Genomic DNA, 13954 nt, shown 5'->3' with positions numbered 1-13954 from the left:
TTTTGCCCCCTTATTTTGTATTTATTGATATTTTGCAGAAAGGGTAATGATTTAAGACATTTTTAACCAGTCGTTTGTGATACAAAATTTAATTATCTTTATTTTATTTCCATACGACTTTCTTCCAAAATGAATCGTTTTAAAGTTATAAGCAAAGACACTAGAAAAAAATCTATGTTTTTCGAACTTTTTAGATATTTTAATTTTTTTATTAATGTTCCAGGCGTATTTGAGAAGGAGCATAAGTCAATTATTATTGTTGAAGTTGTCACCTAACTTTATCTGCAAACATCCGAATGCCACCTGGCACATCCAAAAATAGACGTTTTTTCACAGATCCGTCCTGGTCTACACAATTAGGTTCTCTAGTCACTTCCGTGGATATTTTGACCAAAAAACTTTCCACCTCGAGAAGGGTGGGAACCACCCCCAAGATAAAAGCGCACATCGGCATAGGGTAGATTTTGAAATAGAAGATAAGTAGAGGCTATTTCCAAAATTTCATTAAAATCCATGCAGTAGGATAGAATTCGGAGGTAATATCCTGTTTTTGCTCTCATTGACTGGCGTATATCTCAGATCCTCATATAAAAACCACAGGGTTTACCAGAGATGAGTCTTTGTTGATTTAGATTTTTACGATTAACATTACTCAATTACCTCGAATTTTAATTAATTCTATTTTTAAACGTTCGTATATATTTGCTTAGTTTGACCAGTTTCTCTTTACATAAAAATTTGGCAGTGCTAAATACAAGAACAGTTAAGTGACAACTGCAAAAGTGTGAATATGAACCACGTAAGTAAAATTTTTGTATACTTCCGCATACCTATATTAGGCTATTGATTACGTTCAAAATAACAGAGGTAAAAGAAACTACAACGTTAACGGGGATTTATTGTTTCATATGGTCAATGGACCTCTAAATATGAAAAAACCCGCTGAGTGCAACCTCTTAAAGGGGTGCGTTTTCGAGAAAGGGGTGAATTAGTCCCTAGGCACAGGGCGCATTAGGGTCACCTTTGGTACAAATACGTCTACAGAAAAATTGTTCCGGATTAAATTTACTATCGAAATATCACCTTTTAGGGCCAGTTGTTCAATCAATAGTTAACTCATGGATTATGTAAACCATGATTAGATTTAATTCAAAGATTATTTCTTAAGAAGTTGTACAATGCTGGTTAACTTTCGGATTTATTAAACCCAAGTACTGAAGGGGTGACAATGTTGCCAGTTGTTAACTAAGGACTTAATACAAATTTTATCATGAAAATTGTAGATAAAAATGTGTTCTGTGGTATAAACGTTGGTGTTAATATTTAATAAAAGTTATGATTTGTGACGTGTACAGATATGTAGTGTTTACATTTTCTTCTAGGATTTATGTGCATTTTTTTTGTTTGTATAAGTGAATATTTTTGTGTTTATAATTTCAAAAAATTTAAGAAAGTAATAAAAGAATGAAAACTTTACCTAAAAAAACATTATCTTAAATAGTAATGTTGATGTTTTAGCTTATAACAATAAAATTTTTATATCAAATGAATGTTTTTTCTTTTGATTTCCTTCCCAAAACAATTCTTAAAAAGTTTTTTTTTAATTTGTTTTTACCTAATTTTTACACATAATGAAAAACAAGGTAAAACTTATGGCAATAGTATTATTTACTAGGTATTATTTATTTTATAAATTACTAATTTATTTTTGTGCTATCGTCATGTGCATCACTGGGTTATAATAATATAAGGAATACATTTTTTGAAGTCAAAAATAATTATATTAATAACAGCTAAGAAATCTTCGTCCTCTGTGACGATTTCATCATCAAAATCAAATACACGAATATTAGAAATAGTCATTATTATTATAGACACGAAATTATAATAGATTATTAAATCAAATCTTTTCTACGACTGAAAATTTGTAGAAAGAACAATACAATATATAGTACTAACTATGGTTGTTTTTGATACTTAATCTGGGATTTTCCTGAAAATATTTAATTTAGAACCAGAAAGTAAGGTTCTAAATCTCTAGTTAACACCTTTAATCCCTCGTTTTTGGGCGATTAAGATAATCTCGTGTTAACAGATGGTTAAGTGTTAAACTGGCATTGAACAACACAATATTAAGTTTGATTGAAGATTATTTTTAATCTGAAGATAATCTCCAATTGAACAATCGGCCCTTGAAGTTAAAACTATTTTTTTTACAAAAATATATTAAAAAATGCAAAAAAAAACACGAAAGAAAGCAATTTGGATTTTTGCCCTATAACTTTTTTCCACGAGGATATAGGTAGGTATAAGCATTGCTTCACAGAAAAAAAATTCCATGCTTCCGCTTTCAAATGACGTTCGGCAAAGGTCTCTAGTGTTAGTTTCCGAAATATAATTTTTTAAATTTTGCCACTCACAGCGATTTTGGGCCATTTTCCTCAAATCGTCAGCGATAAATTCCTTTTAAAATGGTCTATTGTAGAAGGATGTATGACTATTTTTAAGTAAGATATGTTTTTTCAAAATTTTATTCTTTAATTGATTTTTGATATATTTTAGAATTATTCTTAAATATTATCTCACTATAACTTTTTTTCTTGTATATTTAGGTATATACATTGTCCAATAGAAAATAAAGCCTGTTTTCTTTACTTTAAAACGGTGTATTGCAAAAAATTCTAGGACAATTTTCAAACAAGATATGCTTATTTAAAATGTGACATATACACATGCAATATGTCCCACTAAGTTGGAACTACATGGAAAACTTCTTTATTATTAACTTTATGAAAAAAAAAAAATTCTTTATAAAATACTCTGCATAGTCTCTAAAACATAATCGTAGGAGGGAAAGTATGCTAAAGGGTACCCCCCGTTAAGATAGGCAAAATGCCCTCACTCCCAGAATTCAATTGTATTAATTTTTTTACGTTCTATGCAACTAAAAAATGAGATAACGCGAATTTTTAGCTCGCCACCCCCCTTACCCCTCCCCCCTCAGCTAAAAACGTAGATTTTTAGATTTAATTTTTTTTAGTTGGGTTGCAATTGATTTAAAAATAAAAAAAAATTCACACGTGTAGCTGAGGCTTTTACAAAACATATCCATTTTTTATGGACCCATAGGTCGAGTTTACATAACCTCATTTTTTTTTTAACTTTCTTAAAACCTATAACTTTTTTTGGAGGGGGCTGCAGGTCCAATTTTTTTGCATTTTGTGTATTTTATCAAAAGCTATCACTCTGATCTTTTTCAGATTTTTCTGTCAGGTGCGCCATCTTGAAAAATCAAGAAAACTGTTTTTTTAGGGGGTTTTTGGGGATTTTCTCCATTTTATAGACTGCAACATAAATCAACTCAAGGTTTTGTTAATAGATTATGTATAATTTAAAATAACAGTATATAAGGATATTAAAAAATTGGGCGAAACACTTTTAAACCCCCCAAAAAACATGTTTTTTTTTAAGTTTTTTAAGGATTTTTGCAGGTCTAATTATATTTTTTGAGATCGATACAGCTTGAATATTTTTTTCATTTTTTTTTATGTTATATGTGATTAAAAAATAAGATTAATCGCATTTTTAGCCCACCAACCCCTCCCCCACAAAACGTCAATTTTTCTATTTTTTTTTTGTTTAGTTAAGTTGCAATTAATTTAAAAATTTTATGAGGCTTCAACAAAACATAACTATTTTTTATATACCCGTAGGTCGAGTGTACAATACATATAGCCTCAAAATTTCTTTTTAATTTTTTTAAAACGTCCAATGAATTGTACATCTCTCTCGCGGACGGCCGGTTCAATACGTGCTTAGCGCTCATTTTTAATTATTAAAAATAATAGTTATAAAATAACGACAAAAATTTCTTCAGGCTCTTGCAGGGGAGGGGGGCTTTAAACTTTGAGTTGGTCACTTTATGACTTTCATGATAATAATTTTTAATCGAGTTATTAAGCCTTGAAAATGGCTATTTTCGCGTTTTTCAAATTTTAAATTGCATGTAACTCGACAACAGTCAATTTATAGAAAAATCACAAGAGACCATTTTTGAGAGAGACCATTTTTACTGAGAAAAAAAAATTAAAACGAAAAAATGATGATTTATTGGGCAGATTGAGAGGGAGGAGGGCTAAAATTGGGCTAAGGATATTTTTTAAACATATCAAACGTAAAAAAATGAAAAAAATTTTCAGGCTGTATTGATCTCAAAAAATATTAGGCCTGGATCCCGCGTACCAAAAAAAGTTGATTAATAGCAAGCTGAAAATATGTGAACAGTTTAACGGTGTCTAGTGGGACAAACTTTGATGTATGGGAACACTGAAACAGGGGAAGTTTTAATTGAGAAACGTAATTTTAATTGTGGAACGTGTCATCCTGACAAGTTTATGATTGTGAAAACTAGCAGGTTGTTTTTAAGTTTATTCAATAGCAAATCATATAAAATATCTTCAAAAACTCAGTTATTTTAAACCATATCTACATAACCTATACAAAACCTTGAGTTAATCTATTTTGAAGTCTATAAAATGGAGAAAATCCCTAAAAACCACCGAACAAACCAGTTTTGCGGATTTTTGAAGACCTTACGGAAAAATCTGAAAAAAGTCAGAAATATAGTTTTTGATAAAATACACAAAACACAAAAAAAAAATAGACATACATCCATCACCAAAAAAATACAAGTACCTATTAAAAAACAATGTATGTGTACTTTGTACGCACGTAAGAAGATATTCTTCTATTATATAATAGGTAATTTAAACGAAGTAAATATACTTAAAAGGTTATTTGTATTTTATTTAAAAATCAAACTAACTTTCTTATCTACCACTTTCAAAAATTTTTTATTAAAACAACCAAAAATAAAAAAAAATATGAATCGCCCAGGAATTGAACCCGCAACCTTCCAATCTCAGTGCTAATGCATTTCCCACTACTCCAGCGAAGCCCTAGAAATAGACATGTAAGTTTCGGGTATAATTACACAACACGGCGACATATAGTGTAAAAATGTTATGCTTACCTAATATTTTATTATTTTACTACAGGGAAACACAAATCCAAAAACACAAGAATTAAAATAAATAATACATTTCCTAAAACACTATATATTCTTTTAATGACTTATTTGCACGGTTACAGATACATACATACCTATCTTGAAAGATTAGCAATGAACTACATACTGTCAGAACTACATACTGTCAGTGTGCGCAGGCGCGCGGATCATGTACAATTTTACCCACAATCGATTCGCCGCTGAAGAAGAATATCTTCAAAAACAAAAAAAGAGGTTATAATATGTACACTCAACCTTCGGGTCCATAAAAATAGATGTTCTGTAAAAGCCACAGCTGTGCGTGTCAATTTTTTGTAATTTATAATTTAGTAATTATTGACTATTCTAAATGGGAAATACGCCACAATTTAACTAAAAAATGACCATTTAGCATAGTTAATTACAAAAATGCCACAAAAAATAGCTTCATTTATAATTTATTTGCAAACCAACTTAAAAAAAAATAAAATCGAAAAATTGACATTTTTGGCTGTGGGGGAAGGGGAATAGGGGAAATGGGCTAAAATTGCGGTGAGTCCTATTTTTTTAAAATCATATAGAACGTAAAAAAATACAAAAAAATATTCAGGCTGTATCGACCACAAAAAATATAATTAGACCCGCAAAAATCCTTACAAAACTTTTAAAAAAAACATGGTTTTTGGGGGGTTTAAAAGTGTTTCGCCCAATTTTTGAATATCCTAATATACTGTTATTTTAAATTATATATAATCTATTAACAAAACCTTGAGTTGATTTATGGTGCAGTCTATAAAATGGAGAAAATCCCCAAAAACCTCCTAAAAAACAGTTTTCTTGATTTTTCAAGATGGCGCACCTGACGGAAAGATCTGAAAAAAATCAGAGAGATAGCTTTTGATAAAATACACAAAATGCAAATTGGACCTGCAGCCCCCTCCAAAAAAAAGTTATAGGTTTTAAAATAGTTAAAAAAAATTTGAGGTTATATACACTCGACCTATGGGTCCATAAAAAATGGACATGTTTTGTAAAAGCCTCAGCTACCCGTGTGAATTTTTTGAAATTTTTAAATCAATTGCAACCCAACTAAAAAAAAATTAAATCTAAAAATCTACGTTTTTAGCTGAGGGGGGAGGGGGTAAGGGGGGTGGCGAACTAAAAATCCGAGTTATCTCATTTTTTAGTTGCATAGAACGTAAAAAAAATAATAAAATTGAATTCTGGGAGTGAGGGCATTTTGCCTATCTTAACGGGGGGTACCCTTTGTAGTCACTCTAGCGTTATGGGGACCTTTTGGGTTGTGATTATTAGGTCCTAAATCCAAAAAAAGTTAAGTAAATTTTTCCATTTTAGTGGGGACTTTTCATAATTTAATTTTATTTTCCATTTCCAACAATCTTTTTTACCGAATATAGCGTCACCTTTCCATAATTCGAAAAAATGTCTCGAATAAAAGTTGCTTATTTTCCGTAAGAATCCAAATCCGCAATAAAAATTTGGGGCTCCTATTTAAGATTTTAAAGCAATCCACACCTCCGTTGGGGGGTCGTGTTTGGTACCATTCGATAATTTTTCAAAAATATTGAATAAGAGTATTTTGCAGTTTTTTGATCTGATGTTCATTTTACGAAATATCGCGGGGTTCGTATTTAAAAATTTTTAAATTTATCCCCCACCACTCTCCGTGGGAGGTCGTGTTTGGTATCATTTGATACATTTTTGAAAAATATTGAAACATATACTTTTTAGTTTTTCGATCTGACGTTCACTTCACGAAATATTCTCTTTTTTTTGTGAAACTTTTTGACCAATTTCCTTACGCCCCGCTCAAATCGTCAGATTTTTGAAATATACACTCGCTTGCATGTACCTAACTTACCTTACCTTAATCTGACAATTTCGAGTTTTTCTAAAGATAGATTTTTTTTTCGGACTTCCCTTAACGAACTCCCCTGTGTTATGAGCCAATATATGGTAGAGGTACATCTGCAGGGTACCAGGTTTCTCCCCATATGATAATATGACGCGCTCGAGTAACTGCCAAAATCCCCTACCATATACCAAATGGCACAAAAATGCTGTGAGCAGCGAATTTTGAAAAATCATAATAGCCCAGTCGGGATACCATTTGACCTTGCATTTGGAGCTGCTCCAAATTTTATTAGTAGTATAAATTTAAAATCTCGACTGAATTTGACCATTGCGTTAGCCGCCATCTTGATTTTAAATGAGAACCATTTTTGCTCAATATCTCCGCCATTTTCAACTTTTCGACAAAAAATATACAAACTGAAATTGTTAAAAATGCGATTTTCTATAATTTCGTTTAATATAATTTTTTTCGTGCGGTCCATATTTTCCGAGTTATGGGGAAAAACGGTGACAGTTAAAGCATAATTATTGATTTATTGAATTATCTCGTTTATTATTACTTTTACAACAAATTTTAACCCATACAAAAATGAAGAGAATTAAATTTTGTACAATTTTGATCTCTTTCATTTTTTTTATAAAATCAATATTTAAGGTAGTACGTATGCGGTAAAGGCGCGAGCGTAAGACCCGATTGATTTTAAAGCAATTGTTTTGTTCAATATCTTCCCCATTTTCCACTTTTCGACAAAAAGTGTAAGGATTGAAATTGTTGCAATTACGATTTACTACAGTTTTTCGAGAGAACCAGTGGCGGGTCTAAGAGGGGGGATAGGGAAATTCCCCCTAAAGGGGTCCAAAATTAAAAAAAAAATTGTTGAAATATTAAAATATGTTAGCTGACATGAAACTTAATTATCGACAAACAAATTCAACCAATTAAACCCGCTAGTTAATAAAATTAAGTGAACTTAATGCATATAAGTTATTATTTATGTGTTTTATGTACTTAGTTTGGTTGGTGTTTCATTGGAAGTTTGAAAAATTGTATAAAATATAATTCTCTTTATTTTTGTTTAGGTACAATTATGTCGTAAAGTTAATAATAAATGAGACAATTCAATAATTAGGCTTCCCCTCCGCTTCCATTATTTTCCTCCTTAACTCGGAGAATATTGATCGTATAAAAAAATTGTGGAAAATAAATTGTAGGAAATTGCGTTTCCAACAATTTTAGTTCCTACCGTTTTTGTCGAAAAGTTGAAAATGGAGGAGATATTAAGCAACAAATGTTCTCCTTTAAAATGAATATGGCGGCTAATGCAACCGCGTAATTCAGTCGAGATTTAAAATTTACACTACTATTGATCTCCCCTAAAGGATAGAATTATAAAATTTGGGGCAGCTAGGAAAAAAGATTCAATTCAGTAATTATGCTCCCCCCACCACTTTTTACTATTTTCCCACGTAACTCGGAAAATATCAACCGCATGAAAAAAATTGTTAAAAAGAAATTGTAGGAAATCATATTTGGAACAATTTAAGTTAAAAATGGCGTAGATATTGAACAAAAACAATTGCTACAAAATCAATCGGGTCTTACGCTGGCACCATTATCGCATACATTCTACCTTAAATATTAACTTAAGCAAAAAAATGAAAATGTAAAGACTGAAAATGTAAAGACTGAAAAAGTTTTGTACACACTTATGACAACAGGTAAAAGGGGGAGAAGTGTACTTTTGAAGTGTGTAAAATTAATAATTCTTAGCTGAGCGCTTTCGGCTTATAAAGCCATCTTCGGAGCTATGGTCAAAAAGGTCAAAATACCACTATGAAGAGAGATGGGTTCCATTTATGATATGAAATACTTCTGTTTCTTATGTAGTTTTTTATTGGTTGGAAAAAACCTTGTCTGTCTGTTTAAAAAATTGTTCAATTTGCCGCTGGTTGTTTTTGTATCCAGAAAAGTTAAACATCAAGAACGAGCACAAAGGACTTTCACACGAAAATTACATTATATATAAAACGAATATTTGATCATGGTAAGGTCAAAAAGACCTTACCATTTGAATACTGCGGTGTCAGATAGCAGAAAGCTAAAAATGAAAGAAACTAAAATTGTGTACAATTCATTTCTCTCTATTTTTGGATAGGAACATTTTTGTCGTGAAACTAACAATAAACGAGATAATTCAATAATTATGCTCTATTTATATATAACTGTCACTATTTTCCGCTATAACTCGGAAATTATCGATGGCACGAAAAAATTGTAAAAATAGAATTGACAGAAAATTACATTTTCAACAATTTTAGTTGTTGTACTTTTTGTCTAAAAGTTAAGAATGGCGGAGATATTGAGCAAAAACGGTTCTCGTTTAAAATCAAGATGGCGGCTAACGCAATGGCGGAATTCAGTCGAGATTTTAAATTTACACTACTATTGACGTCCCCTAAAGATTAAAAAAATAAAATTTGGGGCAGCTCCTAATGAAAGGTTAGGCCTGTTATTCGTCTAACCCGACTGGACTATAATTCGGAAACTATAAATCCTAGAGACTTCTACCAAACTTCATTTTAAAGAGGAAGAATGGACGTATTTTTTCTATGAAGCAGTGACTACATATATCCTCGTGGAAAAAAGTTATGAGCCAAAGAACAAAATTGCTTTCTTTCGTGTTTTTTTTTGCTTTTTTTTAATATATTTTTGTAAAAAAATATGTTAAGGCTATATTTCGATAGTAAATTTAACCTGGAACAGTTTTTGTGTAGACGTGTTTGTATCAAAAGTGCACAGAATTCACCCTAATTCACCCTGTGCTTAGGGATTAATTCATCCCTTTCTAAAAAACGCACCCCTTTAAATGGTAGAACTCCGGGGTTTCTTCATATTTAGAGGTCCAACAATAAAACCCCGTTCACGTTGTAGTTCCTTTTAGCTCTTTTATTTTGAACATAATCAATAACCTATTAAGGGCTGATATTGCTAAAGCTTTTGATAGAATTCATTAATTGGTAATAGTGCTATTCATATCGTTTTGTATCGTTGTGTAACTTCTTGTTTATTTTTAGGCAATATCAATTGTACTGGTTGCACTATGTGCCTGCTTACTTGCATCTCCAGTCCCAGAGTATTCGACAGGCGTAAAGAACGCGGCTCAGTCTGGTTCAAACAATATTATAAATACTAATACAAAACAACAACCCTCATTGGAATCTAACAATACAGATGGTGACGATGATGGTGAAGATATGGAAACAGCTGACATGATTATTTTCAGACCTTTGTTTGTGTATAGAAAGAGGACAGCCCAGAAGTATCGCGTCAACACTGCCAATAGACGAAATGATAGACCCCAGTATGGATATGGATATTAAGGATAAGGTTATAAAAAATACATGTTATTATTTATACACCGATCAATGGAAAATAATACTCTTGCCAAATTTTGTCAAATTCAAAAAATATCGAACCTATAATTTTTAATATAATTAAGCTATTTATTTCTTTTATGTTAAATTATATGTATAATTACTAGTTAGAAATTCTTATTTATTATTTTATATTATTTATTGATAAATACATTTACATTAAATTGTTCTCTTTCTTATTCCTTATAAGCAATTCTGTTTGTTCGCTGGCGGATTGATACCTCTTAGGTCCGGTTTCACCGCCAACAAATAAATCAATGAATAGCTATTCGTCGAATAAACTTTATTAGACGTTTAAATTTATATTTTGTTTCAATATAATTTTGATAATTTAAAGTTAAACTCGCGAATTTACTTTCTTCTAAATATTTACAGCCAGATTAACTTACCAATTTACTCGAAGAGTAAGTATTTTTTTGATAAATAAATAAAATAAGTCTTATTTGACGTTAGTAAAATGGAGAAATGTCAGTTTAATGGTCGAATAACTTTAATCGTAGAATAAACTACTATTTGTCGTTGGTGAAACCGGCCCTTAGCCCAATAAATGACCGTTTTGGAGTGTAATTTCCAGGGGCAACTCCGAATTGCATGAAAATTTGGATTTAGGTTCTACTTACCCTCCACTTCAAAGTTGATCTTGTGCCTTTGGTTGCTTTTACTTGGGGGGTGATATTTACCCCTTCTCGGGGGGTGAAAAACGCGTGTTTAAAATAAGGCCGGAAATTGATAAATTGACTTATTTTAAGTACCTTTTGTTCTATAAAGTTTTTTACGTAAGTCAATACTTTTCGAGTTATTCGCGATTTAAAATATTGATTTTTCGACAAAAAAACTACGTTTTCAGACAGTTTTTCCCAAATAACTCGAAAAGTAAATATTTTATCGAAAAAAATATTTTTATCAAAAGTGTAGCGTATAAAAAAACGAAAAAAATGGTGTACCAGTAAAGTCTACAAATTGAGTAGAAGCAAAGTTGTAGCTCATGAAAAATACGTTCTTATTCGTTTAATTCCAAATTGAATAATTCTACGCGAAATCACCGAAGAAAGAAGCGTTTTTCGGGAAAACCTTATTAACATTTTTAAAGTATCGAAAAAAATCTTGCTATTTGTTTTCTGCAAAAGTTTACAGCATCAAAAATAAACAAGTTACACTGATAAAAAAAGTTGGCCCTTTTTTTTGGTAAAAAAAAATCGTGAAAACCTCCCTCTATTTAGCACCCTAAATGAAATTAATCGTTTGGCTTTAACATCTATTTTAACTGTATGTGTATTGTTTATATGATCTGTAAGTTTGATTGGTTTGAAGTGCTTATTTTTTAAAACATTTGGTTTTATAGTAAAAAAAAATTTTCTAAAAATTTTTGAAAAATTTCATTTTTTCAAAATAACTTAAAAAGTATTAGTGATAAGAAAAATCTTAAAGAGTAAAAAAATGTAGGTTTTGCTATTACAAATATGTTAGTTTACTCTGTTTCTCCGTAAGACAAAAATTGGTTAGGATATGGCTGTTCAAAATTTGCATACACTCGTGATTAGTGACCCATTCAAGCTTTCCCAATTATAACTCTTTCAAAAATAAACACTTTAAACCGGTGAGACTGACAGATCATATAAAAAATAGATAGGTAAGTAAATTGTTTGTAAAGCGGTAGCCATTAATTTCATTTGGGGAGCTAAACACGGCGAGACTTTCATGATTTTTTACAAAAAAAAAGAGGGCCAACTTTATTTTGAGCGTAACTCGCTTATTTTTAATGCTAAAACTTTTGTTAACAATTAAAACAAAGCTTTTTATAAACACTTTAAAAAAGTTTAAATGGGTTTTTTCCCGAAAAGTGCCTAATTTTTCGGTGATTTCACCTTGAAATATTCGATTTGGAATTAGACGAATAAGAACGTATTTTTCATGAGCTACAACTTTGTTTTTATTTGATTGATAGACTTTACTGATACATCATTTTTTTGGGTTTTATATAAGCTACACTTTTGCTAAAGATATTTTTTTCGATAAAATATTTACTTTTTGAGGTATTTGCGAAAAACGGTCTGAAAACGTAATTTTTTTGTCGAACAATCAACATTTTCAATGGCAAATAACTCGAAAAGTATTGACTTACGTAAAAAACTCTATAAAACAAAGGTTCCTTAAAATCAGTCAATTTATCCATTTCCGGTCTTATCTTGAACGTATGTTTTTTCACCCCCGAGAAGGGGTGACTGTCACCCCCCAAGTAAAAGCAACCAACGGCACAATTTCAACTTTGAAGTGGAGGGTAAGTAGAACCTAAATCCAAATTTTCATGCGATTCGGAGTTTCCCCTGAAAATTACACTGTATCGCCGAATTTGCCGTTCATTTACTGGGCTATCTATGGAAGGTTGTCATTCCACCTTTTGCGCTGTCGGCCAATGCTTCTACCTATCGATGATATTTCCCTTGCTATTTTGACCATATGTATCTCCCTTATTTTGCTTATGTGGTTATTCCATTTTTTTTCTATTGTTTCTATTTGTTTATACACTGTACGTTACATTTTCTTCTAAAGTCTTTACTCCTCTTTCGATCCCTCAGCGTATTTTCTGGAATTCTTCTCAGTACTCTCAAATCTGTCATTTCCAGAAGTCTTTGTGTTGTGACTCTATCGGGTCTTATTCCTGATGCATATGTTATTATTGATCTTACACTGGGTTTATAAATTCTTGACTTCATCTCAGTGTTAATATGCCGGTTTCGCCATATAGTATTATTAATGCATCCTGCTAGGCTATCTGCTTTTTGTACTTGATTTCTCACTTCTTTGTCCAGGATTCCGTAGCTGGGAAAGATTCCGTCAAGAAAGATGCATAGTTGAAATGGTTGAAAGGGGGGAGAAAGTGAAGATACTAAAAGAGAAACCAAAGTTAAAGGGAAAAGACATATTCATAGAGACAGACCTTACAAAGAATGAACAAAAAAAATCCAGAAACATATGAGAGATGTTAGAGTATGCTAGAGAAGAGAAGAAAAAAGGAAATATGGTGAAAGTGGGTTATCAGAAAATGGATGTGAATGGGAGACAGCTAAAATGGGATTACATGCAGCAGAAGCTAGTAGAAATGAAGGAGAAAGATAGCAATGCAAAAAACTAACAGCAGGGCACGAAACTGGAACCAAGATGACTACTAAGCAAAGCAAACGGACAAATGAGAAAGACAATGAACAGAAAGTTAACATGCATAAAATAGACATGAACGAAATGCAACGAAAATAAAACGAAGAGGAAGAAGAAGGAGAAGATGAAGACGATGAAACGGACTCTCGAATGCAGAGATCTGATAACTCACTCATCTTAAATCTCAAAATCAAAGAAACTGAAACGAAGCAAACCAAGACCACAAAGACCTTCCATCCCAAAAACCGCTGTAGAATTGGAGCCTGGAATGTCAGGGAAATTGTCGAAGCGTCCAGACTGACTCAAGAAGAAAAAGAAATGACAGAGTTAAATTTACATACATTGGGCTTATTTAAAATAGGATGGCCTGGACAAGGAGAGAAGACAACATCAAATGGCAGTGTACTACTATTCTCAGGAAATGACATAACCAATGATAGA

The 13954-nt window shown here is 31.5% G+C and overlaps 1 protein-coding gene across 1 annotated transcript; it reads left to right on the top strand.

Moving 5' to 3' along the window:
• The first annotated feature begins 506 nt into the window (after positions 1 to 506).
• On the top strand, positions 507 to 10526 carry LOC126885275 (uncharacterized). Its single transcript, XM_050651762.1, has 2 exons — positions 507 to 799; positions 9998 to 10526. The coding sequence occupies exons 1-2, from the start codon at positions 791 to 793 to the stop codon at positions 10301 to 10303; spliced, it is 315 nt and encodes a 104-aa protein (XP_050507719.1). The 5' UTR covers positions 507 to 790; the 3' UTR covers positions 10304 to 10526.
• Positions 10527 to 13954: the final 3428 nt, after the last annotated feature.

Source organism: Diabrotica virgifera, chromosome 5 (genome assembly GCF_917563875.1).
Source record: "Diabrotica virgifera virgifera chromosome 5, PGI_DIABVI_V3a".
Taxonomy (NCBI): domain Eukaryota; kingdom Metazoa; phylum Arthropoda; class Insecta; order Coleoptera; family Chrysomelidae; genus Diabrotica; species Diabrotica virgifera.
This window is presented reverse-complemented; position numbering and strand designations above follow the sequence as displayed.